General features: G+C 44.3%; 1 protein-coding gene across 2 annotated transcripts in view; it reads right to left on the reverse strand.

Annotated features, from left to right (window-relative positions):
- Positions 1-25,629, reverse strand: part of MMP24 (matrix metallopeptidase 24) — a 46,720-nt gene that overhangs the window by 15,808 nt on the left and 5,283 nt on the right. The window contains exons 1-4 of one of the 2 annotated variants that reach the window (XM_075438902.1): positions 24,056-24,177; positions 22,202-22,318; positions 19,849-20,153; positions 1,048-1,209 (exon numbers count right to left, since the gene is read on the reverse strand). In XM_075438902.1, the coding sequence (XP_075295017.1) occupies positions 1,048-1,209; positions 19,849-20,153; positions 22,202-22,314 (580 nt within the window). In that variant the 5' untranslated portion in view covers positions 22,315-22,318; positions 24,056-24,177. Of the gene's footprint in view, positions 1-1,047; positions 1,210-19,848; positions 20,154-22,201; positions 22,319-24,055; positions 24,178-25,629 lie in introns of those variants that run through there. The other variant, XM_075438901.1, reaches the window with a different exon arrangement.

The following is a 25,629-nucleotide window of genomic DNA, read 5'->3' on the forward strand; positions in this document are numbered from 1 at the left end:
AAACTTGGGTGTATTATTGAATGAAAGTTTAACACTTATTACCCCAGAACTTTATTTTCAAAAACATCCAGAGTCTCTGTTATCCCGAGTTATGTGAAGGTATGCATAGTTAAACGACACCATAGGACAACTGCCATGCGACTTCATCCTGGTAGTGAACAACAAAGGGAAATCTTCAGCTGCACTAATGGGAAGAGCCAGTTCCCAGAAGAGCCTGGCTGTACTTCAAGCCACCTTATTTTAAACGTTGGATCTTACTTGGATATCTGCCTTACAGTGAGGATGAACTGCCCTCTGCATATGCCTGTTTTTTCCCATTGGCAAGACAGGAGTCAGGGAAATCAGCCCAGGAGATTTCTCTTCTTACAGCATCTACATTTGAACAAATGAATCTCATTCCAGTCCCCCCCCCCCAAAAAAAAAAAAGAAATCAGACTCAGACAGTTGACATACAGTTTAGACCCCTAAAGACTTGCTGTGCTGCTTCGGAGTCGTACAGGTCTTGGCCAAATTCTGTTAGCAGTAATTTAAAATTCACTGGCAGATCACTGATGCAAATGTTGACCAGTGTCAGGTCTGCCACTGATTAAAAGAAGTATTCCCTAAGTAGATCCAAACTTTTTCCCCCTACCTTCTATATATGGAGAAAAAAATGAGGGCATAAATACTTTTTAGCTTTCCTTGGCACTCCATGATCTTTGCCTTCTTCCCCTCTGTTTGCACTGGCTGTTCCTAATGGACAAACCCTGGGTATGGCAATTGCCTGTTTTTCCCTTTCTAGTGCTCCTTGACATCAGGGACATAGAGAGGGACGGAGCAGCGGCGAGATCACAGAGGTTTGGTTATCCCGACTTCTGCAAAGATATTGCCGCTGCAATAATCATCTGAGATTTGGCTGTGGATCAAGGGCTTTCAACAGTTCCCCATTCAGCTCTGGCAGGAAATCCAGCCCTCCAGCTGCAAGTATTTTGGGGGTTACCTGTCTGTGGCTGTAAATGCTCCCTAGACTAGTTCAGTGTAAACAGATGAGTGGATAGTGTTGCTCACCATAGATTTTCTGAATTCCCTGGAGGTCATCCTGGGGCAGTTTGAAGTTGTGTGTTTCCATGTACTGGTAGAAAGGAGCCATGATAGCACTGGGATCGTTGGAGTGTTCCAGACCCAGCGCGTGTCCCAGCTCATGGACTGCAACCAGAAAGAGATCGTTCCCTGTGGAAGGAAGGCACAGCCAGGTTAGCACACAGCCACAGCCTGACGCAGTCCCAAGCCCCACTTACTGAAAAAGCCAGAAGCAAATGTTTTGCTCTCCTATTGCACAGCAGATCACAGTGCCAGGGCCAGCTCCTGGAGACGGTTTGAGTCCTGAAAGTCTGTGCAGCTTTTACAGTCATTGTCACAGAACGAGCAGGAGGCTTCTAGCCCATGACCACCCATGACCATGAGTACCTCAGACCAGGTAAAACAGGCAGCTGCCTGGAGTGAAAGCATACTGACAGTAGACTCTTTTGTAGAGTTTACAGAAAATGGCCAGCAAAATAGGCTGCTCTGATACCATTGCCTCCTTATCGGAGTGCTGCCAGGAGAGGTGAGAGCACTGCCAGTCTGCTAATCACCAAGGGGACATGGTGGGAAGGGAGCTTTGTCCCCCTTCCGGGTCTTCTGGTGCCCTGCTCTGATCTGACCTGCACCACCAGAACCTAGGGGAGATCTGTAAGGCACCTGGCAAGGCAGGAGGAAGGACAGAGAAGACTGGGGCTGACACCCACCGTAGCATGTGGGACAACCCCATCTCCTCTAGCACTGGCTCCTCCACATGCTTTTTGCTGGACTCCTGGCACTGCCACCATGTCTGCGGGAGGAGGTGAGCACAGGTAGCACCATCCTGCAAGAGGCAGAGCCACACAGGGGAGCATTGGGTTGGATCCCAACAGCAGGAGGGAGAAGGAGGAAGGAGGAAAGAAGGGACATGCTCCTGACAGGAAGAGAAAGGGCTGAGGAGCCCTGTCTGGTCCAGAAGCTGGTAGGCGTGCGAAGTATGGGTACCTTCAACTTTCTGTAACTGGCATACACTCCTCTTCAGTCCCATGCACCTGGGACCCTCACCTCCTTGATCTAGTGTGGTCCCTGGAAGTCCTACTCCATGAGGACACCTTGACACGGGAGGTGACACACGCAATGCTGTGTGAGGGATGAAGACACAGCCAACAAGGACAGAAGTCAGTCTCCCCATGCCAGTAACATGCCTGGGCCCTCAATTCTCCCTAAATCAGGCTTCTCTGTTTTTTTCTGGCAAGGGGCAAACCAAGAGCACTTGCAACCAGACGTGGGAAGAAGCAGTTGGCAGCGGCAGCTCAGTGGCTGTTTTGCAGCATCTCCAAACAGCGTATCTCCATTCCCCACATCTCCAACCTGCATCTGTCTTAGAGGTAACAAAGCTCAGCTTTGTGTACATGGCTGAGCTCTCCTCGGGACAGGAGTTGCAACAGCGATTCACGTAGAACTATCTCCACTTTTTAAATACTAATGGCTTCACTGTTGCCCATAAAAACGTGACAACGTAAGTTCAGGGTTCTGCAAGTCTTCAAAGAAGGGTGCTTTGCCTGCATCTCAAGATACCTAAAGCCAATAACAAACAGTGCTCAACTGGTCATACATACCACACCAAAATGGTTAAATTGTCTGAACGATTGAGTTGGAAGGCGTAAGCACCTGAATATGTTAAAATATACAAATGTGTTTCAAATAAATGTTCAAATACATTTGTTCAAATACAAATATCCAAAAACATATGTGGGCTAAAACTTAGTCCTATATGTATTTAAAATTCCAGAATTTGTGTATTTGGGAAATCCAAATGGGGACTTTATACTTAATAGTTTTTGCTCATCTGTTGCTGAAAAATCTGGCATGTGCAGAACAAATCAATAAAATGTCCAGTAGCATAGTATAAAATGCATTAAGCAGTTTCATGGTAAAGTTTGGACGACAGATCACTCTTCATGGGTTTTTAAAAACACTCAGTCTTCGAAGATGCACCCAATGTTCAACAGGGATTCAAAGACTCAAAGTCCTGTTGAAAATTAAATGGACGTACTCTCCCATAGCACTTAAATGCTCATGAAAGCATAATTTTCATCGCTACCACAACTACTCACACATGGAAGTCCATGGTAAAAGTCCCTCGGTCATGAGAAGACTCTCATCAAAGTCAGCTCTGTGACGAGTGACTTCTACCACAGGCTCACGGGCTGTGCCCGTGCTAAGTGCCTGGAGACTTTTTCACTCACCATTTCAGTGGCATTTTCTTCCTTGCTGAAGGATCCAAAGAGGCTTTGCACTGACAGCACATCTAGAATTTGTCTCTATGTAAGTCTACACACAAATCTACGTAAGTTACTTGCCTCTGTGTGTCAAACCTTTATCAGGAGCATAAGATCAGACATCATCTTCATTCAAATTAGTTTTAAATAGCCTTCAATCACTTGTTTCTGCGCAAAAAAAATGCCAGCCCACTTTATAGCTGCAAAACAGAATCACACAGAGTCACAGAACGGCTGAGGTTGGAAGGCACCTCTGGAGGTTGTCTACTCCAACCCCCCAGCTCAAGCAGGGCAGGTTGTCCAGGACTATGTCCAGTCAGGTTTTGAACTTCAAGTTTCTTGTATTGGGAAGCCCTGTACTTGGCACTCCAGATGCGCTGAGTAGGAAGGACAGATCATCTCTCTTCACCGCTTGGCAATGCTTTTCCTAATGCAGTCCTGGATGCTGTTGGCCTTCTGTGCTGCAGGGGCATGCTGCTGACTCATGTTCAACCTGGTGTCAACCAGGACCCCCAGGTCCTTCTCTGCGAGGCTGCCTTCCAGTCTGTCAGCCACCAACAAAGCCCAGGTGCATGGCTTTGCATTTCTCTTTGCTCAACTTCATCAGGTTCCTGTCAGCCCAACTCTCCAGCCTCTTGACGTCTCTCTGAATGACAGATCACTATTAAGTATATCAACCACTCCTCCAAATTTTGTACCATCTTTGAACTTGCTGAGGGTGTACTCTGCTGCGTCACTGAGGTCATCCCTGAGGATACTAAACAGTATTGACCTCAGTATCAACCTCTCACACATATCCTGAACTCCACCATCTCACAGTCACTGCAGCCAAGGATGCTACTGATCTTCATGCTACCCACCAGTTCTTCCTTTTTAAGTATCAGGTCCAGCAGATCCCCTGTCTTTGTTGGTTTCTTGATCACCAGTGAGACAACTAGGAAGAGTTCTGAGATGATCAGCAAGCCCAGAAAGATGAAGGTTCATGTCTGAGGAACCATGTTAACAAACACGGTCATCAGGCCGGCCAGTTCTTCCACTATGGAACAGAAATGCACCTTTTCCTAGTTATCCTTACAAGATACCTATACCTGGAACATGGACAACTGTAGAAAACAGCTGCTGCTGTCCAGTTTTAAAACACCATTTTGACTGACAGTTGTGTGTGAGGATGGAAAATTTTGGCTGGGGAGCTCTGCTTCCCTGCATCTAGAGGTAAGTGACTCACTGAGAAATGAACCTTCCCAGTTCAAGCACAGCCACAGAGGACAAGTCAACACTGGCGTGGAGAAGCTGTCCTCCTAAGGGAGGATGCATTGCTAGGCCACTCAACCTGGAGCAGCAATATGCTGGGAGGTGGTGGCTGGAGCAAATAAAGTGGAGCTAAAGAGAATTTTGAGGAAATGAAGTGACTCCCACAGAAAGTAGGACAAGAAGCTCCTCTCGCTTCTTGACAAATACTCTGATTCTCAATGCTGTGGTTGCTTATCAACTCAAAGCCTTGGCTGAAAGGCAGCAGAAAGGCACTAGCAGACAGCTCCCTTTCCTTCTGCTCCCTTCCCTGGCTAAAGATATCTCACCACTGTTTCACCCCCTCACCCTTCTTTTTGTTCTAGCCTCCTCCCAGACACATCCATAATTCTCTTCCTTGCAGCACCCCCGTGTCATCAGCCTTCTCCACCCTGCTATATCCTAGAAAAGAGTCCCAAGTTGATAAGCAGCGAAGTCATTCTCAGAAGGCAAGTGGACAGCATGCATTTAGTGGGCAGAGGAGACAGGAGAAAAAAAGTCTAAAACCAATTTATAAGCACAGAGTGCTCAAAAACCCAGCTCTGGATTCATCATCCTATTTCTCTTAAGGGGTCAGTTTATATCAATAACATTGTTAAGCAAGAAGCTCCCTTTGTTTCTGTAAGTGGCAGGGAGTTCCATAGTGTGGAAGAGAACACATTGTTCATTTTCTTTTCAAAAGGTGGGCTAGAATTTGCTCTAAAACAAAAGGTATAACACTATCGCCTGCGGCGTACTTATCTCCTCCACCAGCCCTGAGCTTGGAGCTGCGATGGCTCTGTGTGTACTGATACCCACTGCTGTTTGGCTGCTGTTTGGAAACTGTCCACTCAGCAGATCTGCAGGAGTCCTGAAAGGAGTCCACCCCTCAAATTTTTCTGCTAGTTCTTGAACATGCCGCAAAGTCTCTCCATGTTCTCCACGGGTCTTGTCTGGACAGCACTCGATAATGTCCATCTTCTTGGAGCAAGATTCAGAAGGGAGAACTAATAGCATAGTTTGACACCTCACTACTCATACAAAAACAAGGTCAGGCAATCAGATAAAGCTCCTTAATTTCCTGTTCAAGCCCCCCCCCCCAAGACCAAGACACAAGTACAACTTGTATTCAGTGCACACCAGCCACCTGGGTAAGACAGTAGAGCGAAGAAGGAACGGACTACCCTTACTATGTATTTGCAAGGGAAGGTCCCAAGAGAAATCCAGCACTTTCTGCTCATTTGCACCATCTGTACAAAATAAACAGGTCTGTCCAAAGACCTGCCTGAGCTTTCTCCGTTGTGATTCTCATGCAACATCCATAAGTCCACCAATAAACACCAGAGAAAGCATCACCCTGTAAAACTGGGGTTAGATCTGTAAGTTGGTTCATGGAGTCAAGTAGTTTGATCTGCTATGCTAAAACACAAACACAGTTAATTTAGCTTTAAGGTTGCTGGTGTGTTTTCCTTACCAAACCAATGTTATCACCAACATGACTGAGGACACACCTATAACAGTACAAAAGCATTGCCTGTTATCACGATGCCAAGCCAGGTGAATACACCGCTTATTTTACACTCCGTTCAACAGCTCCACACTCCCCAGGCACACACCAGACACAGCATACCTACAACTTGAAACATAATTTTCAGTTGAATTTTCTTAATTAAAAGTAATCTAAACTTGTGTTCAGAACCTCCTGTTAGCTGATATAGTCCCAGTTGAGCTAACTTAATTAAGACAAATTGCAATACGATCACACATCAAAACTAGCTCTTTGGTTAAGCACTCTCAGATTTTTTACAACATACTACCTTTCCCTGCAGAGATAACAAACACATGGTTTGACTGCAGCAACACAGAGGACACTGTAGTCACAGACAGTGTGACATATGCAGGATCTTCCTTCTAGTCATACACTCCATCACTCATGCTTCTTTGGTTTTCATCTTCAGCTGGAAAAACAGATGTTAAATCAGGTAGCAGAAATCCTGAGAAAGGTTTTTCTTTGCGAAACTGCCAGCCATGCCACCTTGCACAGTTTCATTCATTTTAATTACAAAAATCCATATGAAAACATTTTCTTTATTTGGCTACGTAACTCACTGCATAGTAGGGTACCCAGCTGCTGCAGGTCAGCAAAAACACTCATTGAAATGCCTATCAGTTTACAGGGATAGGTCACAGGGATACTACTATGGCAGTGTTGTGATATTACTCTCAGCATTTATCCCTGAGCACGACAGCGCTATATATAGCTGTTAACGAGTGTAGGTAGACTCTGCAGACCATCTAGCACAGTGGAGTGTAAATCCAGGACAGAGCTTCTGAGACAACAGGAGCACAAATAATATTGTGTATCTGATTAGTAATAGAAAAGCAACTGCGAATCTTCGTCATCTTAGTTTTATACTTTATGAACTGCATCATCATGCTAACACAGTGCAGTTTACTCGGACATAATTAAAAACACATCTGGAAGTTAAATTTCGAAATTTTATTAAAATAAGAATGATACTGAAGAGGTCAGATCATTGGTTGTGACAACACCATGCCTAGGGTAATTACAGAAAAGGTGTGTGAACTAAACATGCTTTAAATACACTAAAATGATCCATGCCAACAGCCATGTAGTGACAACTGTTTTCCAAGCACAACTTAAAGAAGCTTTAGGGCTACTCTAAGCTATGCCCTGGTTCTTGCGTCTTCAGACCTGGTAGGTCTGAACCATCAAACAGAAGAATATGTGTTTTATCTGTGTACTCCTCCATTCACCTCCACAAGATGCTCTGCTATAGAAAAGCTTTTCAATCTTCTGAAGACCCTGAAGAAGTGGCGACACTGCTCTTCCAATTGTTTGAATCAAAAGAGATGTGGAAAACAGCTTTTCTATCTAGAAAGGAGGAAAATACATGTTAAAGAGAAATATAGGTTTAATTTTGTTCATAAACTATTATTGCTATAAATGTAGCAACGAATATGATGCATCTTAAAGACTTCATGAAAACTCTTAAGAGTGTATTTAAACAGCTTCACTGAAGAATGAAGAATGAGTGATATGCATTCTTAACGGAAACCATACCACAGCCACCTTAACAAACTGATCTCTGTGAGAATCAGTGACTGCAGACGGACAAAGAATTATGCTGCATGATGTTACCCATCACCACGAAAGACAGGCAGTTTGTCCCCGAAAAGCAGTGTCCAAACTAGGTCTGTCCGTTGTGTTACAGACCTGATTCATGTTGCAAGCTGTGCTTTATCTGACATGGCACAGATGGCACTATGAGGACAACCGCCTGTAGAAATTCACAGGAAAAATATAAAATATTTTTCTGGAATGGTGAGACCAAAACTGAGCGAGTGATGTGGAAGGAAGAGCGGACAGCCAGAGATAGGGGAAGTCACGACTGCTTCAGCTGGCGCAGCAGCCTGACATTCAACGGAATAAGAGTGTTCTGTGGCAAATTTTTCCTGTATCTTGTCGGAGTGAGTCCAGGGGAGGACCATGAAGACGATCAGAGCCTGGAGCACCTCTCCTATAAGGAAAGGCTGAGAGAGCTGGGGCTGCTCAGCCTGGAGAAGGCTTCGGAGAGACCTCACTGCAGCCTTCCCCTGCCTGAAGGGGCCTGCAAGAAAGCTGGAGAGGGACTTTTTACAAGGGCATGGAGTGACAGGACAAGGGGTTATGGCTTTAAACTGAAAGAGGGGAGATTTAGGTTAGATTTAAGAAATACTTTACTATGAGGGTGGTGAGGCCCTACCACAGGCTGCCCAGAGAAGCTGTGGCTGCCCCCTCCCTGGCAGTGCTCAAGGCCAGGTCGGATGTAGAGCAACCTGGGCTGGTGGAATGGGTCCCTGCCCATGGCAGGGGGGTTGGAACCAGATGGTCTACAAGATCCCTTCCAACCCAAACCATTCTGTGATTCTATGATCTTTCACAAGTGTAGGTTGAAATCCAATAAGCAATCCAATACCAAAGAACTACCAATCCCAAAATGAAACCTCTATTTGCCTATATTAGCATATAATGCCATTATTTGGTAGAATAGATGGTAAAGAAACACAAAATACTTATAAAACATGGAAAATTGTAGATATTACTTTCATTCCATCAGTCTTGAAAAGAAGCTATGCTGGTGGTTTTATTTTTTAAAAGAATTTAAATACAGCATTAAATACAGCACAGTCTACAGACAGAGTTTAGTACTTGACCCAGCTGTGAAACAACCGGAATGTAACTCCAAAAAAAAAAAAAAAGGGGGGGGGGGGAAGAAAAAGAGCATTTTGAAACAGAAGGCTGGCTCAGTGTGTTCCAAACAGGTCCTGGCACAGGCAGCGTGGATACAAACCAGTTTGCGCTATTTCTACTTGGGATTCTTTTTTGCCAGTCAGGTTAAAATTATATTTAACTCCTGGTGCTGGCCACAGGGAAAGTGCTGTTCTGGAAGCTGTGAGAGCAGCGCTTTGCCACAAAGAGGGTGTTTTCCACCTAGGACAGGCGACTTACTGTCCTTGTCCTCCCCTGACACAGAAGGTTCCTTATGGGGCTGTAAAGACAGAGTAGGACTGAGAAGTAAGAGATCTATGATGTAAGAATACCCCCCCCCAAAGGGGTATTCTTGGTGGATTTGGGCAGAGAAGGCAATGCTAGCTAAACTGTCTTCAAAGCTTGTGCTCTGCTTCAGAAACAGGAGAGAAAAAAAATTTAAAGAACTCCCAAGTTTGCCACTTGGTTGTGATGTCAAAATCTAGAGGGTTGGGTGTCATTCCACTGCTCATGCTGCAATCCAGCTCTGACTCCAAGGACCAGCAAACTCTGTTCAAGAATTCATCTATTTTTCATTCTTTCTCTTCCTGAATGTCTGTTATTTTACTCCTCTCCCCTTCAGCAAGTGGAATGCAGCAGGTTTATCAGAGACACTGCTGCGTTTTGGCTTGCATCACATCATCTGTTTCTGCTTCACAACAAAAGGCAGCAAAAAGAGACTTTTTGGCTCACCTTGATTCTCATGATCTGCCTTTTTTACAGTTGGTTTTTTTCTTCCTGTTTAAGGGAATGACACATCATTTTGATCCCCAGTGACTCCTTCCTGTGAATCTCAGAGTATGTCATTCTCTGTGGAAAGAAGTAAAATATTCTACTTTGATTATACAGAAATCAACAGGATCCCAAATACCTACACAACTATATTCATACTCCATGTATTAAACAATTACTGCCAAAAGCAACAGGTAACAATTTTCTTTATAAAACACCGTGAACATCGGGGGTATTTACAAGTACATTGCTTGGAAAGTGGAACTTGCAGGTGATCCTTATTACTGAATTTCAGCTGCCATCAATAACTAGCACTGTCCACACTGCAAAGCTTTAAAATCCAGACTGCTCTAGCACAGCACTACTGCAACGCCACTGCTCTGTTTGCATAATGACAGCATATACAACAAAAGAAAGCACTACTTACAGAGATGCTGTCCAGTAGCGAAGAAGAGGAGGAATCTGAAGACAGAAGTCTTCCATGCGTGCTGGTGGGCTTTCTCTCTTCACTTTACTTTCGTAAAAAACTCTAATTTGCAAGTTCTTTATTTACAGCCTTCTGTGTTTGGATTGACATGATAGGGATGTAATCTCAAACTGCTGCTGATTTAAGCCGCCTGATTTGATTTCCTTTTACTGCAGCCGGCTGTCTTGAGACCACGTGCTCCAATCTGGTTCGACATTGGCATACGATTTTAGTGAACTTTGGCTTATGGGAACAAGTCTCCCTATGCAGTTACAGGATGAAGCCAATGTTAAGCAGTACGTTCTAAATACTGAACTAGTCTTCTGCAATTAACAAAAGTACTGACCACCGCATGATCTGGTGAAGTATCATAAAAGGCCTGATAGAATAAATAGAGATTTTAATGCAATTTATGCCCCACTTGACTTCCAACATCTATATGAATGTCTTTCAGAGAACAGGTTGTCTGTGTTAAAGGACACGTGAGTAACTTCAAAGCAGCTCTGATTTTCTCTCTGAACAATACCGATGCTCATTTTCAACAATACTGTCAGAAGCCTGAAAAATAACAATGGATTCAAAATGCCATTTGTTAGAATAAAACTCTTTAGATTTGGAGATGTTCTGTACCTGAGAAATCAGAGAAAGAGAATTTTAAAAGTATTTAACAGCCAAGCAGCACGAAGACTGTACATGTACTGTATTGTGAGTACACACGCTCTCTGTCAAGTTGCTCATTATACTGATACTTTATAGATTATCTTTGCTGGCCTCAGCATTTCCATAGAAAATGAACATGGAAAAAGTGGCAAAGTAAGAAAGAAATGAGACACAAAGCAAGGCAAAACGCAGAGGAAACACGAATTAATCAAGGATAAAAGACTACCAAGTTCTGGCAGTATGCTGGGTGAAGGTACAGGGGTTAAGTGAAGCTGTATTTTCTTTTTCAGCAAGCATGCACTGTGCCTGTACAGGTCAGGTAAGTGGGTTACAAGTAGATAGTACATAGTCAACCTAGAAAAGTGGATACCAATACAAATCTGAAAGAAAAAAAAAAGGCAACGACTGGATACTCTTCATTCCTCTTGGTCCCCTCCCTCCACCTAAAATCTCACAATTGTAATCAAACAACTCAAATAGGATAAAGAACATTTAGTTGGCAATATTTCCAAACTGATTGGATATACTTGGAAGTCTTTGATAATAAAGAACTACTTGACCAGGTTAAAAAAAAAATGCTAAACCTACTTACACATACTGCTTAATACTAGTGGATCTGTTATATAGCATATCCTAACATACCTCCAGTGATTATGCCATTAATCCAGTGAATGCTTACAGAAACCTTTTATATGAGGTGGTACTTCGAAAGAATAAAAAATCTGGCAAAAAAATACTGCCAGCTACCTTTTTATGCACCTACAAGCATCACCTCCTTCATGAAGAATCTCAATATTAAAAGATTGCTGTTTTTATAAAGGAATTTGGTGATAGAAAAGAAAATTTTATAAGCTGAATACCTTGTTACAGCTCAGAGTTGCTGTGAGAAGTAACTGCAACTTGCTCTTAAGTTCTAGGAACTAAAATTCTACCTGCTTGGCAACGCTAAGAATTATGGACACATTTAGGTTGAAAGGCATATCTGAAGGACACCAAGTTTAACCTTGTGTTTCAAGCAGGCTGATCTCAAGACTACATCAGGTTGCTCAGGACATCATCCAGCCAAGTTCTGAAAGTCTCAAAGGATGGAGTCTCCACAACCTTCCCAGGTGCAGCCTCACAGTTGTACCACTCTGTTACTGAAGAATTGTCTTCCTTCTGCCCAGATGGGGATTCCTTGTTGCAGCTTGTGCCCACTGCCTTTTGTTCCTCTCTCTGTTCACCGCCAAGAGGAGTGTAGCTCTGTCCTCTCTATAGCATCTCCTCGGGTGGAAGACTTCTATGAGATGCCTCCTCCCCACCCAATCCTCCCCCTCCTCACTGAGGAAGCTGAACAAGCCCAGTTCCCCTGGTTTCTTCTTGCTTCAATCCCTCATCACCTCAGTGCTCCTGCACTGGACTCTTCCCAGTTCGCTGACACCTTTCATGTACTGGGGGCCCCAAACACCACACTCCATTCTTGTTAAACTGGAAACATCACCGATTTCTACCACGCACTACTGACAAAAGCGAAGCTGGCTTTGCAAAAAGATCCAGCTAATGAGCAAGAAAAGCTTTCTGGATGAAAATAGTGACCAAGAGCAGGAAGGCAAAAAGGCAAGGAGAACGGCATGCAGCGACTAACAGATGAGGTTTGAAGAAATAAAACTCTACCCAGAATGCAGACATGCAATAGTTCTGCTGTGATGTTATGATCAAGATGTGCATCTCACAGCTGAAAGGGCAGCAGCCCTTTTTCCTGTCCCAGCCGCCAATTTCTACCTACTCTTTCATTTGGGCCCAAGAGCTGGGGCAGCTCTAAGGTAAACCAGAGCAGGAGTAAGGAAGAGAAAGACAAAGAACATTTGGCTACATCCGTGCCCCTGTTTGGTTCACACTGGCCACTTCAACCTGCCCTTGGTTCAAATGGGAAGAAAGCGAAAGAGGTGCTGGGAAAAACATGACAGCGATGGGGGGAAGCATGTGCATAATCCCTCGTGTAGGTGTTTAAACGGAGTGGAGACCTAAAGCATCTGACCCAGAGCACTAGTGTGCAAACTCCATTTCAGAAGCTGAGAATAACAAGCACGGTACTTGAATTCTGTTTCTCATTCAAGGTGAAATTATTTAGGGCTTTGAAAGGCAGTCACCCCTCCAAGATCCAGGAACTGGAACAGGGAAAGCCACACACCTATTCCTTGAGACAGTCCGTAGAGGAAGAACCTGTTCTAGCTAGATACAGTCCATCAAGTATAGTGACATTGCTCAGTAACTGCGTTTTTAGAGAAGGAACCTTCCATATTGCATCTCTAATGACTTCCAGGGCATTCAAGACAAGTGAGCAGACTCAAGTACTCAGATGTGACAGTAAAGGCAATAAGTGACAGAAGCACGGGACATCCTCCATCCAACACCTAAGATGGACCAAAGGGATAAAGGCAAGGGTCAGTGATCTAAATGGGACAGACTCCAATGGGACAGAGAGGCCCTGCTGTGGCAGAAAATCAGTACGTGCCTGGGCAATTTTAAGAACTTTGTACTCATAGCAGGAATAGAGTACAGGACATTCAGGTTCAAGCTCAAATTAATTTGGCACGCCTGATTTCTTAACAAGAACAGCCCAAGCTGTGACAGGCAAGTGGCTCTCTCAAAGCCTGGCTAAATGCCTGTTCGTGCAACTGAATTCCACTGTAAATACAGAGGTGAGAGAGATTCCAGTCTTTAGGAACAGGGATCCAAATGTCAAAAGAATCAAGAAGGTTTGTGATACTAATTCTGCCAGGATAGAAAATCTCCAGTGAAGATGCCACTTTGAACACAGTGACAGATTGAACACCAGCTCAAACCCCACCAACAGGTACAACAGGCTGTCATGCGCACTGGCTATCAGTAAGACTCTCCTTCAAAATTAGCTACTCTAATCAAAACTTTCTCCTTGAGATCCCTGCACAACATTCACATTAGTCAGCTTAGGCAGTATTTGGCCGTCCTGAAAAACCTGCTTGGGTTCCTGAACATATGCGACGTCCAGATGGTGGCTTCAGGGGTGCTCGCTCTGTTGTCCACGTAGCTGCCCACTGAAATAATGCTAGTCCTTCTGGTGGAATCGCAGAGAAAAATCTGTCCAGTTCCTCTCCTCTGTGGCTAACAGAAGCCTTCCCAGAAGGTAGTTCAAGCCCTTTTCCTCCAGAACTTTTGCGGAAGCTCCCGCACTGATTTGGCACTGAAAGCTACCCATGAGGTCTCCTCTCCTGCATCAGTTCTGGCAGTATCTTGTAAATGCTGGCACTCTGCTTGGCTGGCTTCTCTTCAGAAGCCCGGAACATGCAGCTTTCCAAAGAAGCCTCTGGAGGAACCCACCGGGATCTATGAGGACATGTTTGCTGCAATGATTACAGCATTTGTTTACTCGCTGTTAGCAAAGCTCAGCATTTCTTGCCAATATCTAAAGAGCAGTCACAGTGGTAATCCTACATTTACAAAGAGAACTTGACACAGGTGTGAAGCTGTACAGCGTGGGAGAATACCTGGAAGAGAGGATACTGAAAGATTAATGTGAACTGCAAAATGATCAAACTTGATGTGAAGTTGAGTTACACTAGAGTGGCTACAGGAGTAACCTGTCAGCTGGGGTTGTTTCCTGAAGCAGCTGAAGCGGCTGCCCTTGGGCACACTCCCACTTACAACGCCACACAGCGAGCAGATGATAGGGAGGGTCTTAGAGCTTAACTCTGGGCATGCTGAAAGAAAAAATTCCGGTGATCCCTGGCAGGGCATGGATACCTCAGTACTTACCTTGCTTTAGCATTACAAAGTTCTCCAAACATCTTCCCTAACTCAATCCTGCTCCACTTTCAGCCTTCTACTACTGCTTCAGTGCATTTCCTACCCAGAGTGGTGCTTGGCACACGTAAGTTTTGGAACGACACCTGGACTGCGCAGGAAGACTGACACCAGGTACCGCCGCTGCAGAAGGGACAGCCGCAGCAGTGGCAGTTCTGGTCACCCACCCTGCAGCAGCAGCGCTTGCTACAGCCACGGGGAACGCCAATAGCACCAGCACGACACAGGCACTGCTGTTCGCAGTGATGGTGACAGAGCAAGTATCGTCACTGCCAACAGAGGAGTATCACTAGTAGCTATATACAGCCATACCTACATAGCTACAAAGCTAGTATCTGCAGTGGGTTGTCAACACCACGTATTTAGTGGTATGGTGTTGACAACATGTACAACAGTAATGGTCTTTTAAAAGACCGTGAAGACTTGCCTGGGATTATTATTGATAACTGTTTGCAATGTTGAACTGGAGATTAAAATTTATTTCCTGAAATCAGCCTGGATTAAACAAACGTTTGACTTGTCAGAGGGGTGTAACAGCAGTCATGTGTAATGTGGATATTTAAACTGCCAGAACTTACTTTCAGCCACTCATGATTCCTTCCTGACCTGTTGTTAGAGATACAAACATACGTAATTCTTTTCACATAAAGGCTAGGACATACTCGAGTTGGTCAGTTAATAATGGATTTCACGCAGCACCTCTATGTTTGAGCCACATCAGGTAAGATACTGAGGCAGCAAGGGAGAGAGATCCCAGCATGGCCCAGTCTGCGCACCCGGCTTCAGGCACAGGCTTCGCTGCCTACAGTGAGCAACGTCCATCCGCAGCTGTGAGTCTTGAGGTGGGCTTGGCTGCTTGTATGGCACATTTTGAGTAAAAAAAGCCCAAGACTTGGAGAAAGTAGAGCAAAGTCACCTTTCATGTCCCTTCTGGTAATGAAGCAATTGGGATACCAAGACTGCTTGCACTGACATGCAACTCCATGACGAAGCAGCCAAGAGGCTTGCGAGCAGCTACACACAATGTACTGCTAAAGCATGACAACTCCAAAAACTACTTCAACTGCCTCTATGTGACCATACATCAAAGTCTAACAGCCCGGAGCCCTTGCTGCTACAAGTCTGGGGTAAGCTCCAGGCCAAGAGCTGCCTTCGTTTCTATGGAGGAGCAACTTTCAGGAAAAACATTAGTCCCCGCAACTGTGACCATGTCAGTTGCTTCTCCTTGTGTGGTTGTGTGCATGCTTTATCCCTAAACGTAAAAGCACACTCCTCTTTTTCAGTTGCATCCTCCTCTTTGCCATATCACTTCTCTGATTTGCTTTGGTACTTCTGAATTCTGCTTCATGCTTCCAGCTGCTCCCACTGACATTCTCACCTGAAAACATAACAAATTGATTCTGTATCCCCTGATCCCAGTTAATAAGGACTGCTCCAGGAGTTCACATCCTATCTGGTTTTGCATATCCTCATCATAATATTATCTAAATTAATCTTCCACAGCTTGCTCATGGGAATGCCAGAGAAGGCAGTACAATTAAGATGATAAATCAGCAATTATGAATTGAACGTACAGTATTACTCGGCTAAAGTAATCGTACGCATGAGTGGAACTGTAACCGGTATCTAGGGGGAAGGAAACTTTAAATTCACTTTGAAAGCCTACGCAGGATCACTCTTCACAGCAGAAGATAACAGAAGTGTTGCTGCATGTGCCCCTATTACTACAGTCTCAGAAAGACAACCAACAGCATCATAGTTATTATGATTATACTAATATTTTTAAGGGTCATGGTAATGGTGATGCTGTCCACAAGGAGCAAAATCAGTATAACAGTGATCATACAAAATGATAATCAGTACATAAATCCCAACTAACTATCCACTAGCTGGAGTGATAAAATTGCTGATGAACCCTAGCAGATTACCACAAGGTATCTTTACAAGATCGCAGCTTTCATCAACAGGATACAGCATGGTCCCCATGTACAAATCAGAAACAGCTGTTTTCATAGAAAGATCTGTTCAAACCATTCTTCAATTTTTCTGACTGGATGAGACTTCATGTGAAGTATTTTGCTTTTTTCCATATAATTTGCACTGCTAGTGAAGACTCAAAAACAATTCTTGTGTGGGGCGAGAGCTGCATCCAAACATGGACTTACAAAAACTCTTCAGGAGCCAAAACGCAGTAAGACAAAAGTAGACCAACAAAAGCAAAGCCTCAGACTGTACTGGTTTGTAACGAAACCATATGGACTAAACAGATCAGCCAAATCTTCTGAGGACCTGCGGTGCCAGTTTCAGCATCCTGCTCTGTTGAGCAGAGATTTACCTTTACAACTGTCGAAAGGCTCAGAGAGCTTTGAGGCAGGTTGTTCAAATATTCACTTCAACTAATAATACACATTCTTGTCAGGAACAGAATGTTTTACATGGTGATATTTTCATTCGGGTTGACATAAAGTCACTACTGTTACTTCATGGCTATTTTAAGAGTTCTACAATTATTGAATGGATGCTGAATGGCCAAAACAGTTCTTTTTCTGCATCTGAGTAAATGAGAGATCTCCTACTGATTTACTGGTAGGGCATTTTTATTCTTTCACTGAGAGACTTCTTCACTTCCAGACCGAACAACACATTGCCCCAAAATACGTATCATAAGGACAAGTAAGACTGTGTTTCAAGAAATACTTCAAGTTAAAAAGACAGTATCGTCCTCACTAAAACCTTATTTCCAATAAAAAAGGCAGTGAACTGGTCACAGTGCAGGAAACCTCTCACCAAGAAGAAACTCTTTAAGACCTGCTGACAGCATTTCAAGTAAAACACATCAGAGGTGAGAACCTGGAGCTAGTGAGAGCTCCAAAGACAAGCAATAGTGAAAGAGAAGGAAGAACCCTCCTAAACAGGCCTGGGTCACCCACTGAGGAGGCAGAACATTTTCACATTGGCATACCAAGGCTAAGAACACAGGCAAAACCAAATTCCTTCCATTTAACACTCGCATCTATAACTCTCTGACTACAGGCTTACCCGTCATGCTCAACACATGAAATTCCCTTTCTCTCATCAGCGCTTCCCCCAGAGGGAGAGGACAAATATGACCCCACCATTCTCAGCATCCTCACTGGTGACTATTTCTAAAGAGTTTTCAAATAACCGTGCCACCCAGTCTCTGGTCTCAGCTATTTGAAAACAAATACACAAACGACATTTATCCTCTGGAATGGAAATCTCAACTCTCCTATCAATTTTCCTATAAATTTTCTCTGAGTGCACACCAGTCCCTCAAGTACCAATTACAGGCACTTTGAGGACACTACTCATGACAGTCACCCAGTACAATCATCGTTTTGAAAAAGCCACATGGATACTGCATCAAAAATAGCTTTTATAAAACAGAGACCCTCTACTCATTGTATACATTGCTCTCAAACACCATCCTAAAAACTATACACACCACCACCACACCACCACCACCCCCCCAAAAAAAAAAGTGATTATGTTAGAACATCCTCTCCAGTGGAAAAATTTTCCCAGTTATCCCTGCCAGTCTTTAAGCTGCCACCCAACCTTGCTAAGCTTATCATCAGAACGAAACTTTTAGTGCAGAAAAAAAAAAAAGGACAAAAAACCCCAAGTAGAACTTGTAAAAACCTGGCCTTCCACCTTCCTGTAAGGACCTTCTACACCAGACAGCAGTGCACCCTGGTCCCATACCTGGGCTCACCTGGGCTGTCATGTCCAGCACACCAGCCACCCTGACCACCCATAGTTGAGATCAAACAGCTACTAAAACCAGACTGAACTTGCACAGACCACTGATAAAGTACAAACACACCTAACTGCTGCAAAAGCAGCTTTCATGAGGTAACCACTCAGTCTCTGATTGTCAGTCCTCATCCTTTTGGCAAACTTATAAACTGCCCTCCAGCCACAAACCTAGGAACAAAAATTCATACCATTTCAAGATAGCAAGACTCTGCTTCTCTGCCACACAGCCTCCCACACTCTCCACACCACCACCCTCCCCATCCCACAGGCTATAACCTCTCTCTTTCTCTGCCCACATCTAATCTAGTCATTTAAACATGCCAGGAAACATCACTTCTCCTTCCCTGAGAAGACAAGTATCGTATCATTTCTGCCTTCCTACAAATTAGCATTCCCGCATCGAACTTGCCAGCTCCATTTCCTTTCAAAGACGATCTGTAAGACACCAACTCTAAACGCTGATGGATTTTCTCAATTTGCATTCCATTCTGAGAGAATGGATGTCACTTTTAGGTCAGGCCTGAAGGTGGGTGGCATGCCTGAAAACTTTCCTCCTTTTCAAACTACACTGTTTGGTCTACTGAAAGTCATCACCTCTGCACGTGTCCTTAGACATCACGGCCACAACAATGCCACGATGTTTTCATACAGTTTAAAAATCAAGCCATATTTACATTCCAAGTAAACTTCTAATTCTTATGAAATGTTTCAAAACATGATTTTGAATCCCTGAAGGTTTCAAGACACGGTGCCCTTCCCAGTTCACTGAGACTGTGGAAACTGGAGTGACATTTTGAGGCCACTGTAGAATTCTGGTTTTCCAGCTTAAACTTTCTACAAGTCCTCACTATTCTCAATCAAAGGTTTGAAAATAGATCAGAAAGTGCTCATTGCCACTAGAGAGTAAGATAAAGCTAGAAAGACACAGAAACTCCTCATTGCTTAATACCACAAAAACAGTCGTCCCAATCATCAGTCTTCCTTAACAGATCAGCCAGCCCAGCCTCTGATGGGAGGAATTCTGACCACACTCAGACTGTGGGAAAACAAGTATGGATCAAAATGACTTGACATTCAAACGTCTTCACTCTTTCAACTTTCTGTTCACCATTACAACTAACTCTAATTGCCCTTGTTAAGTATTCCATGAGATACGGAGCTTACATTTCAACACTGTCTGGTTCACCTTTCCCCTCCCAGAGTCGTGGCTTCTGTAGCAACTGTGGTCCAAATCTTGAGAGACGTAAAAAGCCAGCGGACGCACACTTCTGTTCGCTCCTCAACAGTCACACACGTGCACAGAGGCATGCAGAGTCACAAACTTGCTAACAGAATTATTTACCCATTTAAGACAGAACGCATGTTTTAGAAAACATCTGAACCATTGTATGGGAGGCGAAAGCTCCACTAACCAAATACTTTCTCGTTGCAAGCCTGTCAATGTCTACTTTCAACTTCTCCTTGTTCTGAAAAACGACCTGCACTCTTACCATCATGATTAGAATTTCCAAGCGTCCATGGCTCATCTGAATCGAAGTGAGTATCTCCTCCTATTCCTGGTCCAGGAAAGTAAGCGTGAGCTAGGAATCCACCTTCTCCATCAAACGGAGAACTGTCTCCATGGAAACCAGAAGCAAAAAATATCATAATATCTGCCTCCTTTCTGTCATTTTTAATTTCATGGTAAGGGACCTCTTCAAAGGTAAGCGGTGTCACTCTCTGCCAAACATCAAACGCCTGACGAATGGCTCTCCTCGTATCAATCTCTCCAACCTTGGGGGTGTAGTTGTGTACACTGTGTGAACGAGAAAGAAGGGTTGTTTCAATTGGCAGAATACATTCCAGACTTCTTATCATAATTCCAATACATAGCCACATCTACACATTTTCCATTTCCAAACAGTCTTTACTTTTTGTAGACACTACTTTACGCATGCAAAGTTTTGCTGTTACAAATAAAGTTACCAACAAAACTACAGCCCTGATCTGAAGTCTACATTTATTAATAAGAATCTTTCCAATACTTTGGTTGATCTTGCATTGCTTCCTAAAAACCTGACAGCCTTTCAAATTCTGGTGTAGACAGCTAAGATACTTAGTTTAAAAATGTAAATTACTTCAGATTTTATCTGAAATTATCATGTTAAAAGTGGAATCCAGTGTATGAAAAAAACTGACTACTCAAATTCTTCTTGAGAAACAAACCTTTCAGTAAATGGTACAACCTTCCTTATATGAGCAGCTTCATTCTCAGGATTACTCAAATTCTTGAGAGTTCATAGGAGTGCTGGACCTGCCAGTTTTGTGCAACCCAGTCCATGACAGGTGATGACACAGAGCTGGGAGTGGGAGGAGAGTTTAACTGCATATAAATTTCCCATAATTGTAAACTTAAGCTTAAAAAGTGCTGTTCAGGGTTTTTTTTTTGTGTGTGCATCTAATAGGCTCAAGACCTATTAAACTTGGCTTGCGGAATATGAAATATCTGTCATGGAAACAGCTTTCAGTCTTTAATGAAACCGGCTCAATTTAACATAACGATTGACAGATGAAAGACACCGTAACACACTCCATGGTAAAACAATACATGTCACTTGAATGGCACACTACAAACACTGAGACTGGGAAGTTACACAACTACTAGTTGGGCAAAGGCAGAAGTGAAGCCATCTGCCAACCTGCTTCCTGTGGCTAGGCATAAGCTTAAGGTATGTTTGATTTATATGATCATACACAAGCCTTCCCTCAGGTCCAAAAGAGCTCAGAAGCAGGGTCTGACTCTCAGATCTTCACATACGGAAGGTGTCCCTTTACAATTTGAGTTAAAGAAATGATTATTGGTGGAAGCTTTGAACTAGTTCCCAGAACTACTCCCTCCTAGTCCCTGCAGTCCCTCACTGTTACTTGAAGAATCCTCCTCCTCCTCTCTCAGGGCTCTTGGCAGAAGCACTACAGTGCCCCAGCCCCTGACTCCCTTTCCCTTCACACCATCATACCTCTTCCTACACATTCTGGCACCTTCCCCATGCTGGTCACTCATATTTCTACCTCTTCACCACAGACTTTCTTTCTGTCTTAGCCTTGCTCGCCCATACATTCTCCTTAATGTCTACATTCCTAATTTGTACTCCTCTGCAACCTCCTTTCCCCCTCCAAAAAAATTAAAAGGCTATACTTTCAAGTAGAGAGGGGTTTAATTTTATTTTGAAGTGATATTCTTATTATCAGAAACTTCCATTGGCATCACTCGGCAATTGCCTTTCAAAAGCTAAGGGCCTAAGCGACTCAAACAAAACACATCTCTGAGAAACAATCGCTGCTACATAACCCTCATCTGAAGCCACAACCCCCTTCAGCATATTGCCTCAGCAGGCCCAGTGCTGGGCAAAAGCAAGAGTTCTACTACATGAGCAAAAGTAAAACCTCTGCAAAAATAAGTATTCAGTAAAATGTTGCACATCAGTAGAGGGAGAAAGCATCATGCCTTTACACAATGGTATTCCTTCTGCTTTCACGGTTTGTTAAAGACGACACGTGAGCTAAGGGCCAGAGCCTTAGAGTTCTAAAGGAACAGAAAGGGGCTTACTAGGATTTTCCTGCCAAAATTACAGAACTGATGGCTGGGATTTTGGCATCTTTACTGACCGGTTATTTTCTAACTGAGAATAGACTCTTCAGTTACTCCAGTGCTCTGATCCCCTCCACCACATTCTGAGAATGAAAGCCTGGAGCAGGCATTACAGGGAAAATCCAGTTTTTAAAATACTTACAAAGTTTGTATACCACAAACAAGTACAGAACATTTTATTCCCCAAAGAAGAAAGGGCAGGGAGGGGGCTATACCTGTAGGTTATATGCTTCTGCCGCCACTTTTGTCCAGTTAGCGCATACCGCTTTTTCCTCCGGCTATGGCGTAGGTGGGGATGATCTGGAACTCCACATCGAGGCTTCTTCATCCACCTGGAAGAGAAGGAAAGAAAAAGCAAGCTAACAAAGCGTTTGGAAAAGAGATTCAAAAGAACTCAGGGGGTGACTGGAAGACCTCTGCGGGATGGCCAATGCAGACACTGCGAAAGGCTCAGTCTTCCTTCTCTCGGTTTTACACTCTCTGCACAGAGCTGTGCACCCCACCTCTGCCAGCAACCCACACACCTCAGCACGCCAGAAAGAATTCGTTCTCACTTTTGGAAACACAGACACCAGACCAGCTGGCCTTTATGCTTGACAAGAGCTTAATAATAATGCCACAAAATAGACCCAGATCAAAATTGCATGTGCACTAGGATCAAACTTTCCTGTCACCTACCCTATCCACTCTCCACTTATTAAAGTGCTCCTGTGCCAGTAAAAAAAGCTCCAATCCATAACTTACTAGGTAAGACTGAATAGTGCAAATACGACCCTCCTGGATAACGACTAAGGCCTGCACCTCTAACAACCAGAACAGATCACCCCAATCTGTGGGTCAGTCACCAAATTCTGTTCAGTCCTCCCCACACCCCTTGACTCTTTTGATGTCATTCACGATGTGGGAATCTCCTGCCTCTATGCCCAGGTTAACTGGAAGAGCAAAGGACGCTGTCCCTTGCACAGGGATCCACGCACTCTTACCAGAGAAGACAGGTCTCCTCCCCTACCTCCAGCCTCACCAGACCTTTTGCTTGTTTCTTGCACTAGCTTGAGGGTGGCTGAACACTGGTCCAGGTTGCCCAGAGAAGTGCTAGTCTCCACCCTTGGAGGCATTCAAAACCCAACTGGATATGGTTCTGGGCAACCTGCTCCAGCTGTCCCTGTTTGAGCAGGGCATCGGAGTATATGATCTTAAGAGGTCCCTTCCAACCTAAATGATTCTGTGACAAGGAGAAACAGCCTGTATCCCAGAATGTTATCCCACTTGCTGGCGTGGACACACTCCAGAGGAGTCAAAAGTGGCTTATGGAGGAACAAATCTGCCCATCACTGCATGCGGCAGCAGCGGTGAAAAGAGACAGAGACAGAGCAAATATGGGTACTGGTATCCAAAGGTCCCAGCACAGCAACTTTCTGCCCCAGTCACAGCCTTTAGGACTGTGCAGTGCAGCCCAGGACAGGAGACCAGAGCCCAGGAACAATGCAAGCAGTCTCTGGCCACAGACTTCCAAGCACACTGGCACTGCCCCCAGCCTCCTGGCTGGGCTGCTGCTGAGGACATTGCCACTGATGCTCTTCAGGCATTTCATGCATTTGATCCTTTACTCCAATGGCAAAGGCAAGCGTCCACTGTGACACAATGCCTTAAGAACACTATGCAGGACACGGGGTGCAGAAACATGCCACTACCTGGTCACATACGAGAAGAGCATCGTAGCCAGTCCTGGCAGATTTCTCACACAGGACACCAGATTCTCTCCCCTCTCCTTAGTAGAGCTTCCTCCACATCCCTGGCCACCTGGGGACAACTTTTGGCTTCCAAATGCAGACATTCCTCCATCAGCTGCACCCAGCCAACAGCAAGTAGTCCATATGCGCCCACATGCTTGAGCCTAAACAATGTACATCTTCTCTACCAAAAACATCAGCCCCACACCTGAGTGTTTTCCCATCGCTAGTAGATGGTTCACAAGACTTATTTCTGGGACACCTTTTAAATAAAAAACAAATAGATGGACACTTTGCCTTGTACAGCCTCACAAGAACATTCCTTCACAGCACACACACCTGCTCCCAGCTCAGGTAGCCAAGCAGCTGACTCTTCCTTAGTCCACGTCCTAGATGTAAAAACTCCGGGTGCTTACAAATTTCAGTGCAGTCATCTGTCATCTTCTCCTCACCAAGAACAGAGCAAATGAGAGTTGTTATACATATCATACTGTACCTGACAAGAACCCAAGCTGTGTATACAAAGCTAGCACAGATCTTCCCCACTTACATTACCTTACATTTATCACTACGGTACGTCCTTCAGAAATCTATGCAACCTGTGGAAATCAGATCTGTCTTGCCCACACAACTGCTGCCACCTTCAAAGAAAAGCAGTACATCTAAGGCTTGCTTTTAGAAAAGCCACATTAACTCAACCTCCATACACTGTGTTTTTCCAAGTGTCCTTTATTTGTGTCCTCTTGCATCACTTCTACCACTTTGCTAGAGAGATGTTAGGCTTACCATAGCCTGTATTCTCCTAGATACTCCCTGAGTATTAAAAAAAAATAAAATCCAGTCATATGATACGATAGAGTTTTTAGCACAACCTTACACAAACCATAGTGTGAATTAGGTTTTCACCTCCTGAGCTTCACGAGAAGTCCAGTAGCCTGATTACAGTCAGAAAATGACCTTCTGTTTTACCTTCACTAATGTCATCTAGAAGACAAAGAGGTAACAGGGGAGTGCTGCCAAACCACCATGGATGCGTCGGGCAAGTCACCAGACTTCCCAGGACAGCGCTAGCTATGCTGACACACTGGCAATACATTGCCAAGTCCCTCACACCTCAACATCTGTTCCGTGGATGAAGAGCAGCTGCCCCTTCCCAACACCTGCCCTACGCTGAGCGGACTGCAGGACATCAGCCCTCCCACAGATTAGTCCCATGCTATCAAGGCCAATCAGAACTGCACAGAGACCTGATCAAAAGTTAATTCCCTCAAAGACAATGAAATTCCCTGCCCCTGTGCCAGCTCCATCACAAGGTGTGGACACTGGCCAGGGCACAGGGCTGTTCCAGAGGCAAGCTATGATACCTGAACCCTGGGTTTTAAGGGCTTCTTGAGCCAAAGCTTCCAAGGTATCCACATCTGCAGAGCTGCCAACAGACTTACGCTATGCACGGCTGCCTAACTCCTCTGTCAACCCCACTACGCTTAGGCCTGTCTGAACCCCCATACTCTACCACCATTTGTTCCAGAGCTCAGCTACACACTTTCTGAAACAGAACTAGTAAAAAAGTCCATCTACCTGGGTTAGAGCAAGGCAGTACCCAAGCTGTCAGCAGCCTGTGCTAATGTCAAGCTGAGAATGTTTATCTTGATCAGTTCCCCAGTTCAACTTACTTCCCAGACATATGGGCCCTAGTCTAATCACATGGGCCAGGGTACAACTTCAGCCATCTCTTCTGTTCTCAGCAGGGCAGATCTATGACAAAATAACCACAAAGCTTTAGCCTGCTGCCACTGATCTTCTTTGATGAGCTTTTTGACAGCCATTCTCTACTGAGCAGTTTGGATAACCCTTTCTGTGTTCCAGGGGATTTATAAAGACACATCATATCAGAAACAACAAAAGACAATTAC

The sequence above is a fragment of the Opisthocomus hoazin genome, chromosome 18 (assembly GCF_030867145.1).
Source record: "Opisthocomus hoazin isolate bOpiHoa1 chromosome 18, bOpiHoa1.hap1, whole genome shotgun sequence".
In the NCBI taxonomy this organism is placed as follows: domain Eukaryota; kingdom Metazoa; phylum Chordata; class Aves; order Opisthocomiformes; family Opisthocomidae; genus Opisthocomus; species Opisthocomus hoazin.